General features: G+C 39.9%; 1 protein-coding gene across 2 annotated transcripts in view; it reads right to left on the bottom strand.

The window, feature by feature from the left end:
• Positions 1–25,232, bottom strand: part of Syt1 (synaptotagmin 1) — a 402,656-nt gene that overhangs the window by 125,058 nt on the left and 252,366 nt on the right. The window contains exons 5-7 of one of the 2 annotated variants that reach the window (XM_051139676.1): positions 24,139–24,252; positions 20,147–20,314; positions 16,782–16,949 (exon numbers count right to left, since the gene is read on the bottom strand). In XM_051139676.1, the coding sequence (XP_050995633.1) occupies positions 16,782–16,949; positions 20,147–20,314; positions 24,139–24,252 (450 nt within the window). Of the gene's footprint in view, positions 1–16,781; positions 16,950–20,146; positions 20,315–24,138; positions 24,262–25,232 lie in introns of both variants that reach the window. The other variant, XM_051139675.1, reaches the window with a different exon arrangement.

Here is a 25,232-nt window from a genome sequence, read left to right on the forward strand (position 1 = left end):
TTAATTACCAATGTTTTTATACTTTTCCGGAACTCTTTTTTAAAGGGAAAAAATTAGGAGTTTAATGAAGTTTCTGACACAAATGACTTTTTAGATAAAATAATAGTGAATGTAGGTTCTGGAATAAATCAAATGCCTATGTTTCTGACGTTTTTTACAGGTTCTATGAGTTCAGCCAAGTCCATTAGCGTCTGCGACTCTCAGCCTCCTCTTTATAGGTTAAATGCTTATAGCACCATGAGGTTTCATCAAACTACTGGAGTTAATCATTTCTGATTTAAGTCAAACTTATTAATTGTGTTTCTTGCAAAAAGGATTGATCAAGAAATACAATGACAAAAAGTATTAATTAAAGAGGGAACAATAGAAGAAGCAGGGCACGGGGATACATTGTGGTGGTAAGTACCAAGGACTCTAGCAAGCACCCGAGAGAGAGCCTGCTGCTGGAGGTGATTGGTTCTAACAGCAGCTGGTAGAAGGCCTTGAAGGGTGTAACTAGCAACGGTGACTAATGCTTCCTTTACTGAAGTCTCTTCATTAAAATACTTCATTACTGATAAAATGCAGACCTGACAAGAAGTGTTTAGAGATTTAGCTAAGTTCTATGTGAGATTGATCAAAATAATTTCTGTAAAGATCACACGGGAACCTCCAATGCAGGAGTGTTGCAATACAGTCTTCAAAATATTGACTAGTTTTTGTCTGAAGAGAGGGTGAATTGGGGAGTGGCGGTACACATTTGATCATCACATAGCTTTGGAAGATGTACAGTGCAGGCTTTTTCTATTCACCCCGCCCCCTGGGCCTGACTTGGTCCTCTCATAAAAGGTAAATTTAAAAATAGAAATCTAAGAGAGTGGTCAGCACCATGTTTCATATTGAAGTCCTTTGTACTGTGCTTCAAATTGCAGTCCTTTCCACTGGAGCTGCTCATTTCTGCCAGCTCTATTGATCTGTAGAAATTATTATTTTTATAATGACAAACATGGAACCAGTCTGCGGAGCTCAATATCTTAACTCTGCTGGATAATGTTAATAGGTAGTTTGATTACACGTGTAGCAAAGGCTCAGAACTCTAAACCTAACAAAGATTTAGTCTTATAGCATCTTTCTGACCCAACAAGGCTGATATACATGTAACCTCACAGAGACTATGGTAACATACACAAAGACAAGTACAAACCAGAGAAAATCACAGCACTGAGAAGGAGAACGGACACAAAGTCCCACCCATAACCAAGAAGCTATCTGCCTGTCTCCCTCCCTGCCTCCCTACCCTCCCTCTGTCCCTCCCTCACTTTCTTTCTTTCTTTCTTTCTTTCTTTCTTTCTTTCTTTCTTTCATTCATGGGCTTTTTGTTTCAGTTTTGTTTTTTGTTTTTGTCTTACTGGTTTGTTTGAATTTTCAGGGTTTTGTTTTGTTTCATTTTTATTTTATTTTTAGAGGAAGTTGAGTGGGTAGGCAGGTGGGAAGGATCTGGGAAGAGTTTTGGGATAAGGAAAAAAATATGATCAAAATCAAGTTTATATATATATATATATATATATATATATATATATATATATATAAACTTGATTTTGATCATATTTTTTTATATATATATGGGGGGGACAGGGAAAATGTGCCTGTCTTTTGTGGTGATTTAAATAAGAATGTTCCCCACAGGCTCATATATTTGAATACTTAGTCACCAGAGAGTGTGTAGTTCTCCTCTTCATTTGGGGGCTGTTGGCCACGAGCCCACCAAGGCAGGAGGAGCAGAAGACAAGATGCAGGGCCTGGCAGGCTGTAAGCAGGACAGAGATTACGCACTCCAGGATCTAGTTCCACTTTAATCAGGGAGAACAAAGGCTATACAGCCTGTGGGGGAATGGGTGGAGGGCTTCCAGGATCGGTGCTCATAGTTGGTTGAAACCACACACATTAAGGATGCTTGTTTTACACTTGGCAGCATGCTCCTATCATATGAATGGGAACACAGTACCTAATTATCCTATAGGTGCAGGGAGGAAAGAGCTGGCAGGGAGCTGTGTCAAGGGCCATATACAAAGTGTGGTTAGGGGCATCTATGTCTATAGACCCTCTACAGATAGAGTCAGGCAGAGAGTCAGAGGCCCTGCTGGGGAGAGGGAGTCCTACACCTAACGCCAAGCTCAGAATCACTATCTGGACAAGGAGGACTGCAACCTCAAACAACAGGGTTCTTCCAACAGGAGTGGGACTGTTTGAAAGAATTGGAAGGACTAGGAGGTGTGGCTTGTTGGAGTAGGTGTGGCCTTGTTGGAGGAAGTGTGTCTGTGGGTATAGGCTTTGGGGTTTTCATAGCCCAAGCCAGGCCTGTTCTCTCTCTCTGCTTGTGGATCAGGATGTAGCTCCCAGTTTCTGCTCCAGCACAATGGGTGCCGCCATGATGATAATGGTCTAAACTTCTACAACTGTAAGCAATCCCCCAATTAAATGTTTTCTTTATAAGTGTTGCCTTGTAGTTGCCTACAGTGTCTCTTCACAGCATAAGAACAGTGACTAAGATACCTTTAATCCCAAGAGTTGGGAGTCATAGGCAGACAGATCTCTGTGAGTTTGAGTCCATCCTGGCCTGTAGAGTTAAGTTCCAGGTCAGACAGGGCTACATAGTGATACCCTGACTTGAAAAAAAGAATCACAAAAAGAAAAATGTTAAAAAAGAAGACAAGTTTTAAAAGGAGTTTCTCCCCTGCTCACGTGTACCTTTTAAAGCTGTATTTGGGACATATGGCATTCGTTATTGGTTCTTGAAGTATAATTATCAGGTGGGATGTTCTGTACTGTGCAGGTCATCATATAGCATAAGGGGGTGTGATGCAAGCAGTTCTCTTTCCAGGACCATACTGTGCAGTAGACAACAGGGCTGGGGAAGAGTGGGAGTGTGGGATCTTAACCCTGTGTGCGTCTGTCACATGTTATTTGTTAAGAAAGCATGACTTAGAGTCCTGGGATTAGGAAGTACTGCAGAGACACAGGGTGTTGTAGCTCCTCTTACGCCCCTCATAATACTGACCTTGGAGTTGGAAGAATAGGAATGAGGAAAATAAACTGCTGGGTATATGTATGGAAAACCTCAGACAGCACCAGAGCGTGGGCCTTGTGACCTCTTTCACGGTTAGAAGCACATTTACGTAATGCACTAACTAGTGCCTTCCACCACAGTCTGACTGCAGCCCTCCCACTGGCATCTGCTTGTCCACTTGCAATTCATCTTTGCCTCTCAGCTTCTTGGTCACTAAGGCGGCCATAGTCAGGGTGCCTATGCCATAGCAGAAGTATCAGGAGTAAATGATAGCACAGTGCAACTCTCATAACGCTCTGTAGAGATGATGTTAAGGTCCTGTGCCAGGTGTATTAAGCACTGTACCTGACGTTTCAGATAACAGAGCATCAGAGGCATGGTTTACCAAAAACAAACCAAATGGTCCCATTATGTAAAGCTGGGATCAGGCAATCCTACTGAGACACTTAGCTTTTGCAGATGTCTTCATCATTTCTGATGCACACAAAGTACCAGTAAGTACCGCTTTGAGCATCAGTGACCTTAAAGAGAACTGTGTGTCCCTCCCTGCACAGGTTGTAAGTGAAGCACGCTGACAGTGTTCCACAAGGCAGGCCTTTCAAAGGTTGCTTTCTACACCCACTCTTTGTGACACTGGTGATCTAAAAATAGGTTCAAATAAAAACATAAAGCTCCCAAATCTCCCTCAGTTTTGATATTTTAGTCTCTATTTTTATTTCTGGCACTGAGATATAATTAAGCAAGTGTTTTTTTAAACATTGCATTGGTTCAGTGTTAAACTAAAACACCTCCACCTTATTTTTAAACACAGCAGAAAGTAGAAACTCTAGCAAAAACTTTATGAGAATATTGATTCATTAATATAGAAATAACAGATAAAACTTAAGAACAGTTGGTTAACTTGGTGACTAGTAGCAACGGCTCATAGTCTACACTGTGTGCATGCTATCATGTGAGAGACCTGGACCAGAAAGAAGTAGGCTTGAATGATCCTTTCTGGCTATGGCTAGAATTATAGGTGAGGTCTTCCATTTCACCCACAAATATTCATCTCTGTACTATTTTGAACCAGGTCCCAAATTTGTTCCCAAATATGCTCTGTAGTCCATATAAAAAGTAAAGTTTGGATGCAGAAAGTGGTTTCAGGAGTGATGCTGAGAGCTAGTTGGGTCTCACTATAGAATAATGAAGGAAATCTCTGTGAGGAGCACTGCCTAGGAGGAAAATCTCTGTGAGGAGCACTGCCCAGGAGGAAAAATCTCTGTGATGAGCACTGCCCAGGAGGAAAAATCTCTGTGAGGAGCACTGCCCAGGAGGAAAAATCTCTGTGAGGAGCACTGCCCAGGAGGAAAAATCTCTGTGAGGAGCACTGCCCAGGAGGAAAAAATCTCTGTGAGGATCACTGCCTAGGAGAAAAAATCTCTGTGAGGAGCACTGCCCAAGAGGAAATCTTTGTGTGAAGCATAACAGGAAGCATCCTAGGATAGCAGATTGGCTTGGCTCAGGTTGGGTGTGCTACACTGGTTTCTCTACTGCTCAAGGCTCTGCTGTGTGTAAGGAGCCTGACAGCTCCCAAAGCCCCAAAGCACAATGCCCCAGAGAACACCTTGTTGTTTTGCTCTCATCAGTTTACAGGGTTAGGGGCTTGTGGTAGGAGGAAAGTGATTGTGTATTACTCATGTCTGTGAGGCATTTAAACAGAGAGGGAGAGCAGAAGGAAAGAAAGGAGAAGAGAGAGGAGAGGAAGAAAGGAAAGAGAGAGAAGGAAATGGGGGCAAGGAGATAAGGCTGACAAGAAGACAGCAAGAGCCGGAAGCTGTTTTGGATGAAGCTGTTGGACAAGACTTATCATCAGCTCTATGGAAAAGCTTAGTGGCCATTCTACTTCCCCTTCCACTAGCTGCAATCCGGAAGAGTGAGCAGGAATGGTAAAAAGTGTTGGGACTGCCGCTGGCCCCACAGTAAGAGCCAAAATATCCCACGCACCCCTACGTGGCTCTGGAAATGTTTGGGTTCTTTTTACCCATAAGAAAGAAATAGCTATTTCATGTGCTCATCTAAAAAAAAAAAAGTAGGCATTTATTTCATATTAGCTATCCCTGGGTTGAAAAAGTAAAAGTAATGCAGTCTAGAGAAATGTATATCTAATCTATTTTGCATTTTTCAGTGAGGACATGTGGTTCAGAAGTTTGGGTGGTTTGGGATTGGAGTTGTGTACTCATTTGATGTATGGCTGACTTCTGCCCCCAAACGACATACTGCGATGTGCAGAGATGCAAATGTGGGCAAACGAGGCATCTCTTCATGCTGTGGCACTGTGTGCCTCTGTGTGTCAGATGATTAGGATGCGAGCTGTCAGGTGCTGAGTATGTGGCCAAGGATGGAAGGGGGTGTAGGACACTGACTGCGAGCTAAGTAAGAAAGAAAAGAAATATGAGTGAATCCTATGCAACACACTTGGTAATACGCTCAGATATAGACCTGTGACCCAGTCTTCTCAGGTTTTAAATTATATCTATATCTATCTATCTATCTATCTATCTATCTATCTATCTATCTATCTATCTCTATCTATCTATCTATCTATCTCTATCTATCTCTATCTATCTATCTATCTATCTATCTATCTATCTATCTATCTATCTATCATCTATCCATCTATATCTTTCCATAAAGCAACAGAGTTTACAGGAGATTGAAAACATATATATGGAAAGTTGTCCAAGTGCAGTTAAACATCTCCTCCCCAGTAATTATCCTAAACTGGAAACAATACTAAAGCCTGTCAATAGGAAAAATGACTAACAGTTTGAGATTTGTGCACAATACTATATAGTTTATGGTGATAAAAGTCAGGAGAGGTTTCCTGAAGCATGTCCCAGCAACTAACTGGAGAGAAGCACCGAGGATGTTTTGGGGGTAGGACATGTTGTGTACCTTACACTAGACCAGTGGCTACACTATATCTCCAGCTTCCACGATTCTCTGAACTGAGTACTGCACATTTTATTGTATGTAGCTTTAAGGTGATTTGATGTACTTCCTGAAAATGGTATACTGTGTATTGGTCATATGTACCCAGCACTCTACCCCCTGCAAATTCTCTCCCAGAAGCCTCACCCCCACCTCATGCGCTTCCCAACTAGATATCCTCATTACTCTTCTCACTTAGTCCAATGGGTGCGCCCAGGATGCGCACAAGTGCAGGGCTAACCACCGGGGAATGATCAGCTGCCCAGGGACCATGTTCACAAAGACAGCTGACTCTGTTTCTAGCCATAGCAACCCACTAGCAGACCTAAGCCAGGGTTGGGCCCTCAGGAGCCTCCTCCATCCATCCTAGAATGTTACCTGTCTTGATTTCGTGCAGGCAGCCATCACTGTGGGTTCATGAGTGCAGTGGCCCTGCCTTGTCAAGAAGACAATGTTTTGCTGCAGTCCTCTCTGAACTCTGCCTCTTACTATCTTTCTGCCCCACCCCTCACCTACTTTACAATGTTTAGAAGATGGCAGGGAAGGAGTGATAATACATCCCATGTGGGGGCATACACTCAGCAATCACTTCCTCTCTGCACTTTGGGTAGTTGTGAGTGTCTATGATAACTTCTTGTCACTTCAACAAGAAGTTTCTCTGGTAAAGGGTGAGAGCCACACTAAGATGTAAGGATAACTAGAAGGCCTTTTGATGTTCTGTCCCTCTAGCAAAATGACAGTAGCAGGTTTTCCTTTAGTGCATAGTGTCTGTAATTTATATGTTCTTGATGCCATAAGAAGCTCCTAAAAGAGCAATATGGGATCTGGAATAAGCCAACACATGAAGAGGGGTAGCAAAAGGGATTAGTTCTGGTATTTAGAATGGTGCTTTTATATTAGGAGAATTAAATCTGCAAGTCTTGTCCACGGGAAGGTGGGCTTGTAGAAACTGACCGCATCTGAGCCCTGAGTTCTTACTAGTTGGGCATATGGCGCACACCTTAGTTTGTAATATCTAAAAGGAGACTCCTAGTCCTGATCCAATGAGAAGAGTTGTGGGAGCCAAGACCATGGTCTTGTAAGCAAGTAATCTAGTCTTAAGAGAGACAGAATATTTAAAGAGATCTCTCTAAAACCTTTAAAACAGGACCAGAGGGACATATTCAGCCCTGGCTCTCAAATGACGATGCAGATGAATTGCCTCATGCTTCGTGTTTGGAGTAAGTACCTGAGGATTTTAATAGCCAACCTAAGATATAACTCATATATTATAAAACTTACACAATTTAGTGATAATAAATTTAATCCATGCAGTTCAATAATATCTACAGGGTTTTATAGCTACCATTATCAATTTTAGAATAGTTTCATTACTCCAGCAAGAAACTCCCACTCATGACCTGCCACCCTTTATCTCTGTACACAGCTCTTTCTCTCCCCCAGCCATCTGCATAAATGTGTGCTTGTCCTTTTGCTTATTGTGGCTCATTAATGTTGTATGTTTCTTAGTCCTAATATTCCATTGTGTGTTAGATTCTCTTTTTTACCAACTCACCGGCTGATGGACATCTGCATTGTTTCTGCTTTGGTCTACTGTGAAAATGCTGCTGTAATATTCTCATAAGATACTGTGATATGATATGCCAGTATATACACACAGTTCTTCATTTTTCTTAGGTATATATCTAGGGGTTATGTCAGGCCATACTGTAACTATGCTTAGGGTTGTGAGGGAATGTAAGATTGTTTTCTAAAGAGTTAGCATCCTTTCTGTTGGCAACAGACAAAACTCCAAATTTTTCTGCATCCTTCTCAGCACTTGCTACCACCTGGGTTAAAACAAAACAAAACAAAAACCTCTTAGTTTAGTAAAGGCTGGAACTTTGGCTACCCTGTGCCTGTGCCATCTCCCACTTGCGTCTGCTGAGTCTTCTGCAGAGTGGGCCTTTGTGGAAATATTCATACCCCTCCACCCCACCCCCCAAGACTCCTGCTCATGACATGTAGGCATGAGGACATCTACAGTATCTCCTGGGCTGGTCTCAGTGTCTTCCCAAAGGAAACGTGAGTGGAGTAGACACAGCCATGCCTTTTCAGTGCGCAAGAAACCGAGGGCTCCGATGGATATTTGCAACACTCCAAATAACTAATATTTACATGGTACCAAATACTGTTGGACGACCTTTGTATAACAATCTCTTTTAGAATGTAACTTTTACCATGGAGATTAGTAATACTAACTTAAACAGCAAGAGCAAATACTTCCCAAGAGGAAGAAGGGTCGTGGTTGGATTCGCATAGTTGAGTCTACAGTTTAGTTGTGTTTTTAAAGGGAAGACTCATCCCCTTCCCTTTACTTTTATTTTTAAGATTATTTATTTATTTATTATTATGTATACACTAGCTCTGTGTGCATGTACACCTGCACGCCAGAAGAGGGCATCAGATTACATTATAGATGGTTGTGAGCCACCATGTGGTTGCTGGGAATTGAACTTAGGACCTCTGGAAGAGCAGCCAGAGCTCTTAACCTCTAAGCCATCTCTCCAGTCCCAAGTCTAGAGTTTTAATCCCCTCTGTGGTTCTGTCTCACTGTTGACTCATAACTGCCTAGCTGAAGTGGGACTATTTCATTTATCAAATTCCCAGAAATCAACACAATCTTTGTCCTATAGAAGGGGCATAACAGTCTTAACAAGCAGAAGTACGAAATTACTCAGCAGATTTTAAGGCTCTTTTTCACAGGCGGGGCTATGCCTGTGTGTTCAGTCTCTCCTGTAACTATGGAAGGCATAGTGACTAGTCAGTAAGCCTTCCTCTCCCCTCTGTGGCACAATTAGTACAATCCAACTGACAACACTCCTCTACTTGTGGAGTAAATTAAAGATTTCAAATACAAACATTTGGCCTGCCCAAAGGTAGGTAGGAGGAAGACAGACGGTAAAAACATTTAATGTGAAGATTCACAAATAGGATAATAACAAAAACTGTGCCAAAACATATGACGAGCTCATCAGAAAAGATTACATTTTGAAAGATTCAAATATGTGAAAGATAGAACAGGACATTCTCCTGTCTTGCTTCCCACTCAAAAAAAACAAAACAAAACAAAAACAAAAACAACAACAACAAAAAAAACAAAACAAAACCCGAAATATGGAATCAGACACAGACTAGCGTCATTTCTGCCATTTCCTCTTGTTCTTTCAGTGTTGGTTTGTCCCTGCCTCAGCTCCCACTCCTCAGTCTCTGCTGTGCCAGCACGCTTTCTACCACTCTGCTCCATTTTACTTAAAATCCAACTAAAAAGCTTGCACGTCTTTTATTCTTTGGATAAAAAGAAGAAGAAGAAGAAAAAAAAATCCTAACACCTACACACATTTCTATTTAAAAAAAATGGATTTCTTTGGCACAACATGTATCAAAATTTATGAGAAATTCATGAAATTCAGTGCAAATCTGCCCCACAATAAGCAATTTGAGAGACCACAGAACACTGCTAATGTTCAGAACATTTTGGTCACAATTTGCCTCAAAAGAACATACACCTGGTTGTTTTCCACAGCAGCTAAAATTCTTTCGCCTATTTCCTTTATCACCTCATTATCACTGTTGGACTCTACAAGGTTTAGGGCCAATTTGATGGAACAGAAGCACAAAGCCAAGCCATGGTTGAGCATGACGGGCAGAATAATGTTCTTTATGTTGAGAAAGATCTCCAGAGAGGGCAGCTGTAGCATCTAAGTATGCAGGGCTTTGCTGCAACCAAAGTCATTGGGATCGCTGGACTGGTTGATAGTACATGCTGGTAAAGGAAAATCCCTACTACATTTTAATTTGTTCTATCAATTTACTGAGAGCTATATGCTTAAGCTTATTGTATGTTTTGCAGAAAAATAAAACAGGCACAGAAAATAATCCTTGCACTCTCTGAGGTCAGTTGGTGTAGTGGCAGTGCAGCAGAGCTAAGGGGAAGTGGGTTCTGAGTCTCACTGTCCTGGGTCTAAGTCACTGCTAGGCTGTTCATTTTCTGTGCAGCATGGGATAAATTCTGCTTTTCGATATATAAAAGGGTAATACAAAGAGAAGGACACTATATAAGAAGAGAGATAAGCAGATGCTCATCACACACACACACGCACACGCACAATCTCTCTCTCTCTCTGTATGTGTGTGTATGTGAGGGGTGGGGGAGAGGGGTGAGTGGCTTCGTGTCTGATGTCTAGTCTTCTAAGAGCTTGCTCTTTTTAGTTTGAATTTATCAGTTCAATACCTAAGGGACAGACCATCATTAAGCCACTTACTCCAGTCTTACTCCTCAAGATATCAATTTACGTTTTCATTCTTACTTGGGCCTGCTTGTGCTGAACTCTTATACTTAGGAGTTGTTCTAGGCGTCTCTCTGTTTATTCAAAAGATACTCAGATAAAGACTTTATTAGACTTATTGCGTTCGTGTGTGGGCATACATGCGCAGGCCTGGGTGCATATGTTTTACAGTGCCTATGTGGAGATCAGAGAAATGAGTCTCAAGAGGGCTCAAGGGGGGGGGGTCATGATGGTTCCACACTTAATTCCAGTACTTGAGAGGCAGAGGTAGACAGATCTTTGTGAGTTCAAGGTCAGCCTGATCCAAATAGACAGCTCCAAGACAGTCTAGGCTACATAGTGAGACCCTGTCTCAAAAACAAACAAACAACCTTGACTTTCTCCTTCCACCAAGTAGGTCCCGGAAACTGAACTCAGATCATTAGGCAAGGCAACAAATGCTGTTACCCAATGAGCCAGCTCTCTCACCCCTATTCAGTTTGAAGTATTAGCTCCAGCTCTTCTATAGAGCGTCCTTATCCCACATCTCTTATTTGAACATAGTATTTGTTTATAAATCAAACTGGTTCTTTGTGTAGTTTTGTTAAGTACTGTTTTACGTTAGGAAAATTTACCACTATGACTTAGCATTTTCCATACACATTAAACATCTGTTTTACATATTTTGTTTCATTAATGATCATTTAATAGATAGTCAATATATGTTTTGGATTCACATTTGCGCGCACCAAGATGATACATATGCTTGCATTAATCAGCGTCATTGAATTTTAAGGTTTTGCATTTTGGAGGAGATCAAGCTGATTATTTATAAATTAATAGTTTTGTGAAATAGTAAAAATGCTTCTGTTCATAAGATCTTCCATCATGTATATATTTACAATATATTAGTAATATCTCAAAGGGCTACCCAGTCAATATACACAGACATTCATACACCCCATATCATCACACACACACACACACACACACACACACACACACACACGCCTTCAACAACTGTAAGCTGTTAAAGCAAAGTGACCTATTGTCACAAGGTTCAAAAAGTGAGCCAAAGTGGATATTTTGCACTAAAATGTAATTTATAGCTACAATTTAAGTCTAAGAAGGTCAAAAGAGGCAATTTAAAAAGGCTATCATGAAAGAGTGTGTGGATTTCAGAACTGTATGTTAATTTTACTTCTAGCATTGCCATGTAGATGTAAACAAGGTACTATGGTCACTGGTTTTCTTACACAGTTATGAAATTTATTATTTGTGTGTGTGCACATGTGAGCATGGAGGTGCTGATGCTTACACATTAAAAGGCCAGAGCAGCTTTGAACACAAAGGAGCCAGGCCTGTGTGTGATGTGGCCTATGAAGGAGAAGGTGGCAATGGGCATAGGGGCAACAGACACTAGTAAGATGGTATTTTGATAATATCTAGGGTCTTTCTCAGGGTTAATTATTACTTTAAATGATTCCAACTTTTATGGAAAATACTCAAATTATTAAAATTTTATCTAAGAGCTCAATTATATGAGATGTGAAGTCTAAAATTGCATATATATATAATAAATTTCTTCTATATTGCTAAGAGGTAGCTATTGTACCATGTATTTGTTTAACAACAACAACAACACAATATACGTCAGGGACATTTCAAGTTATTTACTTCTTTCTGTATTCTTCTCAACCACATTATAAAGTTGACAGTATTTATTATACAATATAGAATTAGTGATTGAAATTCTGGGCAAGGACACCTCATGAACTATCAGCTGAGTCTATGCCTCTGTGGGGTAAAGTAAAATCAATATATTCTGAATCCCATAGAATAGACATATAGATAATAAAAATCCTAAAGTATCATGGTCTAATATACCATGGTCTAATAAAATATTTCTATACAGCTAAGTGGTATATATTGTACTATATATTTGTTTACCAACAAATTTTATAGGCATGGTATATTTGGATTTGGGCTGTATTATTTGAATTCTCCTTGGAACACATTCTCATATTTCTCTGATTTTCATCTTCATGTTTCAAGCAGAGACGTAATCATTATTTAATCTAACCTTTACCATTAAAAGTTAGTTAAAGATGACCTATAAGGCTCTATATGAATCATATAAACAGAATAAAAACGAAGGTTATGGGAAGGAAAGAGACAGTGATCAAGACATTACAAAAAATTAGGGGGAGAAAACCAGTTATGTTTGAACTCATCAGCTAAAAGTAACAACGATGATTTTCCTATGTGTCTATCCTGGCCCCAACGTTTTCAGGGTGAAGAATAAGAACAGCGCCTGTCTGGAAGCACATTATTTACATTTTCCTGAAAGGCTGTGGAGGTAAGTGAATGTTTTCAGTGCATTTCCTAAAGGTGATGGTCAGTGAGTGACAAGCAAAGTACTGTTGACGTATCACTTAAAACTATTTCCGATCAGAGCACTTGTTTGCTGGTATGTGTTGGGGCATGTCTCTGACAGCTTGACTTGCCATCTAATTCCTAAAATGTGCTTAGAAACAACATCAACTGTTTCATGATCCTTGGCTGCAAAGATGCTGTAAGAAATAACTTTAACTCATTTCAGCTAAGTATCAAGTAATTGACCACTGGAAGCCAAAAAACCTGCCATTTGATTGAATATGTATTCTCAAAATGCTTTTCTGTGAAGTAAATGTTTTTCTAATTAGGCTTAAAAATGTGAAATTTTCTTGCAAAATTGATTTTCCATTAAGGACCTAAAGTAGTTTCTCTCCCCTTCTGCCTGGGTACTAATTAAATTATGTCCCAACTTGTTTTAATTCAGCAATCAATTTTTTTTCCATTTGCACTGGTTTACAAAGCTTCATTTAAAAAGCACTCTGACGAATCTGTACAAAAAAGGTGATAGACTTACTTTCTTCCAGAGAGAAAATGGTGCCAGGTCTGAGAGCTTGTGGCTCATCAGGGCAAATGTGCTAATAAAGAAAAAAATGCCACATGTTTCTAACAGCTATGTGTTGCTTTTTAAAAAATTATTTAATTAATTTATTCAGATTACAACTCAATTGTTATCCCATCACTTGTATCCTCCTGTTCCTCCCTCCCTCCTGCTTTCACCCTATTCCCCTCCCCTAGGTCTAAGACTTAGTGTGATGTGTTTCTTATACTGTTTTAGAGATGAGAAGAAAAATATGAAACAATATGTAAAGGAGAAAATGTATTGGTGGCGATGAAACTGGATGCAGGAATGAGACAAATTCTAAACTAGATTTATAAAAACAAAAATGTAGTCATAGTTGTTAATCGAAGTATTTGGAGTAATGCAGGAAAGGTATGAAATGAATAGATTATTTTGAAAGTATGATTATTAGCTTCAGGTGGGACCTTGGCTGACATGAGAGAGTATATTCTGAATGATTGAACAAAAAGGGGACTATGAAAAATTCAATACAAACAACCTGATGATATTCATATTGGAGCCTTTCACAAGTGGAAGAGAACTGTATATATCAATTACATGGACAGATTTTTGAGGCTCTACATTGAGGAAAATTGGATAAAGCCAATGGTTTTATGAGGAGCCATCTCTTGAGAGAAAGACTATACTGTCTCCAGGGTCAAATTCCACCTTCATCAATGCAGAGGTAGAAAGTGGGGAGTAGCCAACCATGTCCTACAAAATAAGGAAGACCTGCCAGTGAACAAGACCTCTCAGCAGCTTGGATTGTGTTAATTTGAGGAACACAGAGCTAGACAGACACTGCACCAGAACCTAACTGTCTGGAGCCCTAACTCAACTGTTCATGTCTCCTCCAACGGAACCTGCACGGCTCAGGCTCTCACGCCAGCCAGTTGCCCGTGCCCTGCTAAAGTGCTTGCGCACAAATCGGTCACCAAAACATCGTGCCATCCTTTCTGCTTATGTGGCTGCTTCATTGACTTCAATGGCTGTCAACTCTTTATTCTATCAACAGTGGATCAGGGGTGGAACTGTGTGGCCTGCTTTAACCTGCTTCTATCCAAACCTCTGGTTGAAAAGCCTCCTGTGGCTACGTTTTCTAGTTCCCAAGCTGTTCCTTGAAATCTTTATGACATTAAGATGATATTTAACATTGATAGGTGAGATGAAGATTGAGAATGCAATAGCTCACACGGGAAAACAGTTCTCTGAAGTCATGAGAACTAAAGCCCATCCAAGAACACCAGCTCATTCACACAGGAGTTATTTTCTGCATTTAATAAACAGTCACAGAAAAGGCACACCACATGACACTGAGAACAGGCGACTCTTGAGCTAGGAAATGTAATTGGGTCTTATTTCTTCTGTAATGAGAAAGCATCTACCTGCATCTATCTACCCATGCTGAGATATGTTGAGTGACATGTGTTTTTTTTTTTGAAGGAATTTTCCTATTTCACAATAGAGAAAACGGCCTTTCCACAGGACCAAAGTTAGTCTTCCTGAGTGAAGATCAAAAAGCAATGTGTTCCAAAGTGTTTAAATTACTACGGTTTACTGTTTACCATTAAAAACACCCAGCGGCTTTCAGCCAGCACAGTGGTGTCAGAAAATACAGTTGAGTTGATATAGATGTAGGAAAAAAGATCAGAGTAGGAAAATGAAGACAGGGCCATGAGGAAAAAATAGGTGACCAGTCATCCCTTTACTGAAGAATAAGGGGCCAGGGCTAATCAATGGACCAGCTAGAATTGGAATGACGAAGTGTGATTGTAAGGCAGGTCCTTCCCCAGAATCAAGGTTAGCCCGGAATATCAGGACAGGTCGAGGTGAAAGAGGCAGCTGGAAACTGTTACAGACACCTGCTATTTTCACTAAGAGCACCGCAGCATATCCTCAGGAATCTGATAATGACTATTTTCAGAATGAGTTGTTTTCATGATCTGGGTGACAAATGTCACAAAGAAGTTATGGGAGATGAGAGCAGTAGAGGAAAGAAGGGGCACCAAGAAAGAGAGAAGAGAAGGCTTTGTCTACCTGGGTCAAAACTATTAGTTTAGTGTTAAGTCATAAACTTCACACCTACTCAAGGACTTCTTGAAAGAGGGGATACAGACTACCAGGAAATTTCCCTAAATGCAGGCAGAAACACTTCTCAGAAAGCCACTGGGTATGACTTTAGAATCCTAACCAGGAACCTGGTAAAGGGTAAGTAGGGAGGACCGTGAAGCTGGAGATGTGGCCTTGCCTTGTCAGGTGTAAGTGGGTCATACTCAGCCAATTAGCCAACCAAAAGCTAGCTAATTAATAATTATCAGTCAGCTAGTAAATGTGTGTTACATTCAAATAACATCCCAGAGCTCATGAAGCATGTCACTACTTTGTTGTAGTACTATCCCATAATGGGCTTTCTCATCATATGCAAAGTTGAGTTGACGTCACTATTAGCTCATTCATATGGAGGAGTCACAGACAGAACCATAAAACTTCAAAAAGTTGACATTTTTTTCAGGATTATTCTCATATTGGCGCAAACTCTGATCAACATCAAAGAATGTCATGTTTGATTAGCATAATTTCCACAAAGCACAGCTTAACAAATCATTTTCCTCCCTTTTATATAGCAAAATAGTAATTTTAAAATGCAAATGTCAACATATTGTGATAAAGGTTTTTGTAGTATATTAAGAGTTTGAAGTTAGTAGCTATCGGTGGCTAAGAGAGTAACGAATAGGCTGACAGGGACAACACAGTACCACGTAGTACCAAGTGTTAGAATGCTGGAAATGGTTGCCACTATCCTAAAGAGGGGCCAGGAAAAGAGTCGTTTTATAACTGGGAGAAGCTAAGGGTTGTTTGTTTTTCTAATATTAGCCCGGTGAGACATTCACATAGAAAAACGCCCCTGCCAGGCAGGCATAGCATAATCAAACAGAACTGGTTACTATGGCGTGTAAACGCACTACAGATATTGAACTTTCTTGAAATGACAGAAAAACACCGGGCTATTAAAACTAGGAAGAAAACAATGTTGAGTGGTACTATGAAGATGTGAGTCACTTAATAAATGGACTTAATATCAGCGTTTGTGTGTTATAGGTTTTTTTTTTTTTTTTACCCATTATGCTTTGATATCTGCATGAGAAACAACAAATGGCAATATACAGACATAATCAAGGAAAAAGCACCCTTTTAGTTCGCTGTAACAGTTCTAAAACCCACGCAGATAGTACCAAATGATTGCTCACTGTCTTTTTAAAGAAGGAATTGTTTATATTCCCAGTGCGTTTATCTGTCTATTTTCTTTTAAATTCCACCCAGAAGCCCTGACTATATCTCAGCAGGGTCATACAGTCCTTCTGACGCTGTTTTGGCAGCTGTCGGTTTCTAACGGCCCACATCGCCCTTGGGGAGATCATCTCTCCACGGGTTAGGATTTGAACAGCCACAGGGGAATGACTGCAGCCCATCCTGTTAGAAATGCTAATGGTTTTCCTACCTCCTCCTTCTCAGCGCTCTGGAGATCACGCCATTCCTCGGTTACATGGCCAAAATCCACAGTGTTCATAGGAACTTTGAACTCTCCAATGATGTCATGCTTGGAGAAGCGATCAAAATCGTACACAGCCATCACCAGGGTTTTGCCACCCAATTCCGAGTATGGCACCTGCATGAAAGGAGATGAAGGTAAGACATCTGGTCACAGGATGCTCGAAACCTGCTAGTGATAGACAATTTTCAATATGAATATTGGATTTCCCCCTTTACATTGAGGTTTGTTGCCCCCTCCCCTCATTTGGTTTTTCAAGATAGGGTTTCTCTGTGTAGACTTGGCTATCCAGGAACTCACTCCGTAGACCAGGCTGGCCTCGAACTCAGAGATCACCTGTCTCTGCCTCCCGAGTTCTGGGATTAAAAGCGTGCACCACCATGCTCGGCTACATTGATTATTTTAGCCAATTTCTTAAACTACTTGGGAGAAAATGGAAACTGCTGTACTGATTTATCATTATTCCAAGGTCCTAGAAGCAACTGGCATTATCACTAATCGATCTTCCTGTCACTTATGCTATAAATTCGTCATGATCAATGAGAGAATGAGTCAGTTGCATTTGACTATATATCTCTTGCAAAATAATTTTGCTATTGATGTTATTAGTTATATTGTGAGGTTATAACTGGTTTCAAAAGTGTCAAGTCATTTGGACACCACAGTTTAATGGATACCAAATTTTCAAATAATCTAGGACAGTGGTTTTCAACCTGTGGGTTGCAACCTCATGGGGGGTGGTGGGGTGAGGGAACAGGAGTGCCAAATGAAGACCCTAAGACTACCAGTCAAGACAAATATTTACACTTTTAGGTTTACTGTAGCAAAATTATAGTTATGAAGTATCAGTGGAAACGACTTTATGGTTGGGATCACCACCACATGAGGAACTCAGCACTAGGAATGTTGAGAACTACTGCTCTAGACCATAGTTAAATCAGGGGCTGATTTGCCAAAAGCTCGCAGTCTAATAGAATCTAAATGGAATTCACAAGGTGCCTGACATACTTTCTAAAATAATTTAGTGATCGACAGGAGCTGACTAGAAAATTGGTGTTTTGAATATCATGGATTCATTATCAAGTGGATCTTGAAGTTCATTCGTGAGTGGGATACTTGCTAGCATGAGCGGATGCAGAAGGCCAAGAACGGATGAATTCTCCAGCTGCTCAAATACATTTGGGACAAATGTTATGATTTGGAAAGTTTATTAGTACATTTTTGATATCCAGGGAAAGCTGTGCGATCCAAGTACGCAGCACTTCAGGAGGTGCACACGAAGGTCTGATCAAGGGATTGTTTAGAGTCATACTAAATATTTAATCAATTTTTATACCCAGAATGTTTTATCAGTGTATGTGTCATATGCCCCAGCAGACGTTTCTCAATGAACTCTTAGTAAGAAAGAAATGGGATGAAAGGCTATTTGACCATTTATGCCCGAGACACTTGACCCCTCTAAAGGGGATCTGTCATTTATCAAATACGGTCACAATCAGGTTAGTTTTCTAAGATCTTATAAGTGAAAATTATGTATAATGTTTTTCTATTTTAGGAAGAATCTACAATAAGCTTGAGATCTGAATTTCAATAGAATCAGCACATTTTGGCGTGGGAATAAAGAAGCCCTCGTGACTTGCAGTTGTATTTCTTGAATATCTGTTCATGCTGAATAGTCTGTGTGATGTCTGTGCTTTGGGCCAGGGCAGAAGAAGGAGCTCACTTTCTTCAGCTGTCAAACAGTAGCCAGGGAGTTGTCTGCACTCAGTGGAGCCATTTTGAGAATGAGTGAGTATATTTTAAACACCCAGTCCACTGTAGGCACTTAAAAATTATTTATTATTAATGCCCTCTTCAAAATGGAAGTTTATTATAACAGAAAGATGATGAATTTATTTTTGGGCATGTTCATTTTAAGTATATTTAACTCAGCTTGAAAGCCGGTCTATAAACTCTCTAATGCTTCTCATCCTGTATGGCATGGCAATTCATAATATCTACTGCAGAAATCAACATATTTCCTAAATGCCTCAAAATAATCATAATTCAAGTATGTTTACAGCTGGTCTACTTTCTTGAAATAAAATAATGCAAAAGTTGTTAAAAAAAACCAAAATTTTAAATATGGTTCTTAGAGTCATAGACATTACTAAGTAAAATATCATGAATATTCTTGAAAAGAAATGATATACTACAATATTATTTCAAATACTGTAAGAAACCTAAATTCCATTTAGAAATTGCCAACCTGAAAAAATGAATATATCACAAATTAATGCTATTGACTATTACCAGAAGATTTTAAGTAACTGCTATTTAACATTTTTTTTTTTTATATAGGGCCTATAGTGTCTTATTTTGAAGCTAGAAAATTTCAGACTCTTATTACTGCTCTTTTAATGGTCCAAGCAAAGAAAAACTAAAGGATTCATGCCTTTAAACCTCAAAGACTCCAAAGAATAGAAACACTGCTCTTTCATGAAATTGCAAACAAGATTTCAAGAGGTGACTCATGCCCCCTGTTTCATTTCCCACTGGAATGTTTGCCAACACAGGGCTCATGTTATTGCTAAGCCTGGCTGGTGGATGGGGTAATTTTGAATCAGCCTGCTGGCATATTCACAGAAATTTCATTTTCCAGCAATGTATTGTTCTAAGGAAAACATTTTAAAGACAATTCCACATCTCCACCAGAAGCACTGTTTTTTTTTATGAATGGCTTCAAGCGAAGAGTTACAAGGTTCCTTGAGGCTTTCAGGGCATGTCATTTTGATGAGTTGTCATTTGGTCAGAATGTCTCTTGGTTATTGTTTGTCAACTGATGTGTCTCAACATGATGAAGAGCATCAGAGACGAGCCTAGAGTGAAGGAACGATGCTAGAGCATCCCGTAGCCCTTTTAGTGCTAGGAGGGAGGGCTTCAGCTTGTTCAACCTCCCCACAGCAGCCAGGTAAGCATTGGAGAGCAGCTTCCTCCATTCTGAATGCTACAGATTTTTTTTCAGAGACTTTGGAATTCTGGAAAGCAATAGCTTGGGCTTTATATTTGGAGGCCAGTGGGGTGTGGTGTTCAAGTCTATTGGCGTACGTGAGACGCTGATATTGAAAGGCCTACATTCGATTCCGAAAAGACATTAGCTGAAACCTACAACACAGACTCTTCACTAGACTGAGAACTAAGATGGAAAATATTCTGAATATATCTTTGCTGAGCCCTAGAGTAACATTGCTCATGTTTGTAAGCGTGTCATGATGAAAACTAGTATTTAATCTGAAACCATAGAGGAAAAGCTACAAACCCATGTCAAAATTTACCTTGAAAGTGAACTGTTCATTGAAGACTGGATTGAGGGTTTTTCGGTGGACTTTTGTCTCAAACTTCTTCTTTTTGTCAGGCAGCAGGAACACTTTGACGTATGGATCAGACGTCCCGCCCATGTCCAGGGCGGGCAGCTCAGCAGCCTGGATGATCCCGACCAACAGCTGAAATGAACAGCAACAAGCCACCAACACAGAGGGTGATCATTTCGAGAAAGGTTGATTTGTTCCCAGTGTCCCTGTTCGCTTTGCTTTTAGCAAACTTTTTATTCTCAGGAATCTGAATGCAGAGGGCACATGTGGTGAGCTCTGTAGACATTAGCAACCGAATTATGACAGATGTGGGCCCTAGGAAGTCTAGTTTTAAAGGTTGCTGATTACAGCTAAGTATGAATTCATATTTACAGAAGGGCTGCAATCAAGTAACTTCCCAGTTGCTAAAAGCGCTTGTGCATTGTTCCTCTTCCAGCTCATGCTTTATAAGTAGAAATAAATTGTTAAACAACCACTAGTCTGTAATTGCAAAGCACAGATTTTTTTTTTATTATTTTCTGACATCTCAGAGCAGTTAAATGGAAATTTCTTAGTCACTGACTAATATTTTGAAATAAAAAACAAGAACTTCACATTTCTATCCCACTTGACCTATTCGTATGTGATATCTACCTTTTTTAGCCTTAGCTTATGATAAAACAATTTTCATTTTAATGTCGAATGTGGAATAAAATATATAATTCAAATTTTCTCAAAAGGAGAATTATAGATTTGAGTATTCATGTTAAATAACCATGTTTTTTAATTTTCCCTAATACACCAATAAAACCCCCACTTTCACTGGGAATATTAAAATAAGAGGGCATTATTTTATTAGTTTTTTAAAATAAAAATCTTTCAGTGTAGCTCAGGCTGGCTGCAAAGTTGTGGCAAAGTACTGGTCTCACTCTCTCTAGTACTCAGATTCCAAGCACACACTCCACCAAGCCATCTTGTTAATATATTTGCCAAGTATTAAAAAAGTGTGAAATCCTGTTATTGCAGATTCTGAATCCACAAACTTGTTGAGCTATCTATGCAAACGTAATTCATTAAATATGGACATACACAGGTTTTCACTACAAGTCCCAAACATGAGAGTCTGACATTTTAGCTAATGGAGTGGACAAGTACTTCATTTCCTTACCAAAAAAAAAAAAAAAAAAAAAAAAAAAAAAAATCACACCCATGTTCTGTAGCGTGACCCAGTGCATCTTCAGTGCATTTTGGCTGGCTGCATTCCCTAGTCTGTGCACTGTCTTTCAGCAGCAGCAATGAATGCTGGAAGGTAGGCACAGGAACAGAGACACATGGCCTCTGTCAGCTAATGGGGCCCTAGATTATGAGCACATGATTAATAAAGCTCACTGTCTCAGTGTGTTATACTTCCATTTGGCATTTGCCTTTGTGTGGTAATGTAAGTAACATCCTATTTCCTCACCCTCGCTTCTTACACATGATTTCCTTTCGGGCAAGGAAAACAGTAGTAGTATAACTAAAACTTGGTAAAGAGAGGTAATTGTAGTTGGTAAAGAGAGATAATTATAGAGACTCAGATAACTTGCCATTTGAGGTTGGAGTGATTTCTTCCCATGTCCCCTTAACCTCTGTTTAAGAGACACATGTTACATTGCCCACCATATAAGCTTCTTAACTCAAGCATTTTAAGAGCATCTTCTGTTTTTGGTAAACAAATACTCACATTTGACTGCAACCTTGTCTACAAGGTTCCTCAGACTAACCTTCTCTGACTCATAGGAATCATGGAGGGACTAAAACTAGCTAAGAACATTTGGAATTAAAATTAATGCAATGCATGCTATTTATAAACTTTTATCAATAGCATCTTCTAGACCAGCATAACAAAATGCAGATTTGGACTTAATATTTGCTGAAAACAGTCATAAATATACACATTATTTCTGAGTGAAAAAGAACCAATTCTATTATCAAAAGGACTGTTGGGCTGAAGAGACAGATGGTCCTTGCTGCATTTCCAGAGGATTGAGCTCCGATTCCTAGCACCCACATGGCAGCTTACAACTGTGTATCTCTAGTTCCAGGGAACTGACACCTTCTAACCTCGTGATCACACTGTCCCACCAGTGTGGATACATACAAACAAAACTCCCATACACATAAACTAGTTAGAAGTTTCAAAGCTATACCTAAGCACTAGGGGATGCTAGGAGATTTCTATTGGGAAATATGAGTAGAAAAAGATATTAGATGAATATATAGAGACAGGTTAAAAATCTGGAAACCTCCATGGTAATGTAATGTAAGTTAACCTTTACCTTTTTTGAAATATATAATAATAGGCTACTTTGCTTCCAACTAAATCCCAATGCTCACATTTGGTAGAAACAACCTGAGATATATTTAATTAATGATAAGATGTAAATGGTTTATCTATGATCTTACATAAATACATACTGACATGACATACCATTCCTAAAAACAATATTCAGGTATCTAGAACATACTATGAAATAACTACACAAGGCTATAATGAAACTAATTAAATAAATACCTTTTTAAATCCCAAGAATTTTTAAATTCAAAGACTTGAACTGTCGGTTCCCAAGTAAATTACAGACATGCTGCAACTGCTTCCAGTTCTGACTTTGGGCGTGAGCCATCAAAGCTGAGTGTTAATGTTTGCTTCACTGATCACTCACTGCTCATCAAACAGGACGTCACTGGCATATGCTATATTCCAGTAATTGTGCTGTGTTTCCATCCTCCCTCACCCAGCAGAGGAAGATGGGAGTACACATAGTGGGGGAGATCTGGACTCCCTAGTAGGGCAAGGGTTACACCCTGAACTAACTTACTCTTCTTATCCATCTTGCAATTCAGAAAGCACAGGAACAGTCATTAATGTAGTGGCTCTTACCTAGGAAGGTTTCCAAAGGCATTCTGCACACTGGCGCTACCTGGACAACAGCCGCTCAGTGAGGAGCATCGGCTGTTGTCACTGATCTTCTTTTTCTTTATTATTAATTTATTCTTGTTACATCTCAATGGTTATCCCATCCCTTGTATCCTCCCATTCTTCCCTTCCTCCCATTTTCCCCTTATTCCCCTCCCCTATGACTGTTCCTGAGAGGGATTTCCTCCCCCTGTATATGCTCATAGGGTATCAAGTCTCTTCTTGGTAACCTGCTGTCCTTCCTCTGAGTGCCACCAGGTCCCCCCTCTAGGGGACATGGTCAAATGTGAGGCACCAGAGTACATGAGAAAGTCATATCCCACTCTCCACTCAAGTGTGGAGACTGTTCTGACCATTGGCTAGATCTGGGTAGGGGTTTAAAGTTTACCGCCTGTAAAGCACCACAACACTTTCTGAGAACTAAAACCTCATCACTTCTGGGTAGCCTTCTTGGGCTCTGAGAATCAAGCTGCCCGTCTTTCTGCTGTTATGAAACGGTTGTCGCATCATGTGGGATGAGATCTCATCTCTCACTTCCCATCACGGTGTTACATATATGGTTATATCTGCCCTTAGAAGCCATAGAGCATTGCCCAGGTTTTAATTGTTATTGCTTTTCAAGCTTATTTTTCTAACTGTGGGCCTGGATGGCAGCTGCTGGCATTTGGAATCGAAATCTACAGTTGGAGGAAGGTTGATCCTACTCACAGTTAGGGACCTGTAGCAACTCGACTGGCTGCGAGCTCTCAGCAGCAAGTGATGCTTGGAGTTCATTTGTATTCTGCCTGCCTCCTGTCAGTGCCATGAGTAGATGTAATCGGCTGAGTACTGTGAATTCTAATTACCAGAAGTTAAATTAGCAGCTAGGGGACTGCCTGTACTTAGAAATGATTTCATCAATAGCTTTGATAATTGCATTTTCCCCCTCGCAGCAAACGAAATGTTTTAAGGAGTATCTTGCTTCAATTTCTACTTGGTAATTTCAGAAAATGTAATGGAATTAGACATTTTCCCCTCAGACCTGGTTATTCTGGAAATCGTAATCCAGTGAATACTGGAGCTTTCCCAGTTTCTCCTCTTCCTTGGGTTCTTCTTTTTCTTCTCCATCAGTCAATCCGGTTTCAGCATCATCATCCTTAAGGGCCTACGAGTAGGAAAAAGAAGTTCTAATGAATTTTGATCAAAGTCCAAATTAAATTGGCCATACAGTTAGTTAGACTTCCAAGCTGTTCAAAGCAAGCACTAAGATGCTGGACATCTATTTGTCTGACACATTCTCATTGGCTGCTAACATACATATTTATTTTTTAATTCCACTTGTGCATGGACCTTCTCCCCCCCCCCCCCCCCATCAGCAAGCAACATGGAAGCGATGGAAGAAGCCCCTCAGAGTACAGCAAGCAAAAATGTAACATTGTTGCAAGGAAAAATGTCAGCTTGCTATTATTCTTGGCTCTGATTACATTGCCTCTTTTTTTTTCTAGTATGATAAACATGCTTGGATCCAGGCTGGTTTCACATTCTCGTAGCTGCAGAGGTGCTCAGCGCCATGTAAAACATCATTGGTACATGCAGTGGAGAGACTGAGAGATTCATATGGAATACATGGCTTTCTGCTGTTGCCTTATTGCTTGCGCCAAAGAGGGCTGCATGATTCTCAGGGAATGTAAATTCATTGCGCTTTCACATATGTAATTGTAACATGGACGGAAGAAGGAGAAAACATGCCACCAGCAAATCATGTTTAGGGAGTAGTCAGTCCATTTCCAGCCGAACTTTACCATTTTATTCTCATAACAGCTCCTCAGAAAGCTAGGCTGAATTAAACTGATTTGAGTATATTTAATATCAAAGACCAAAGAGTCATGATTGTCATTTTGGAAAGCCTCATATGGGTATAAAAGTCATTTTGCATTAAAGAGCAATGGCCACTGGAGCTAGGCTTAGGAAACCTAAACAACCCAAAGGGTAAAATATAAATTATAATATTTGAAAGATCATTATGTCATAAAATATGTATTTCAAAAATCAATGTATGTAATATTTTCCTAAAATGCAAAGATTGTGCTAGATATTTCTACTACAAAGGTTTATAATATTGGAAGATTTCTTTAC

The sequence above is a fragment of the Acomys russatus genome, chromosome 31 (assembly GCF_903995435.1).
Source record: "Acomys russatus chromosome 31, mAcoRus1.1, whole genome shotgun sequence".
Lineage (NCBI taxonomy): Eukaryota > Metazoa > Chordata > Mammalia > Rodentia > Muridae > Acomys > Acomys russatus.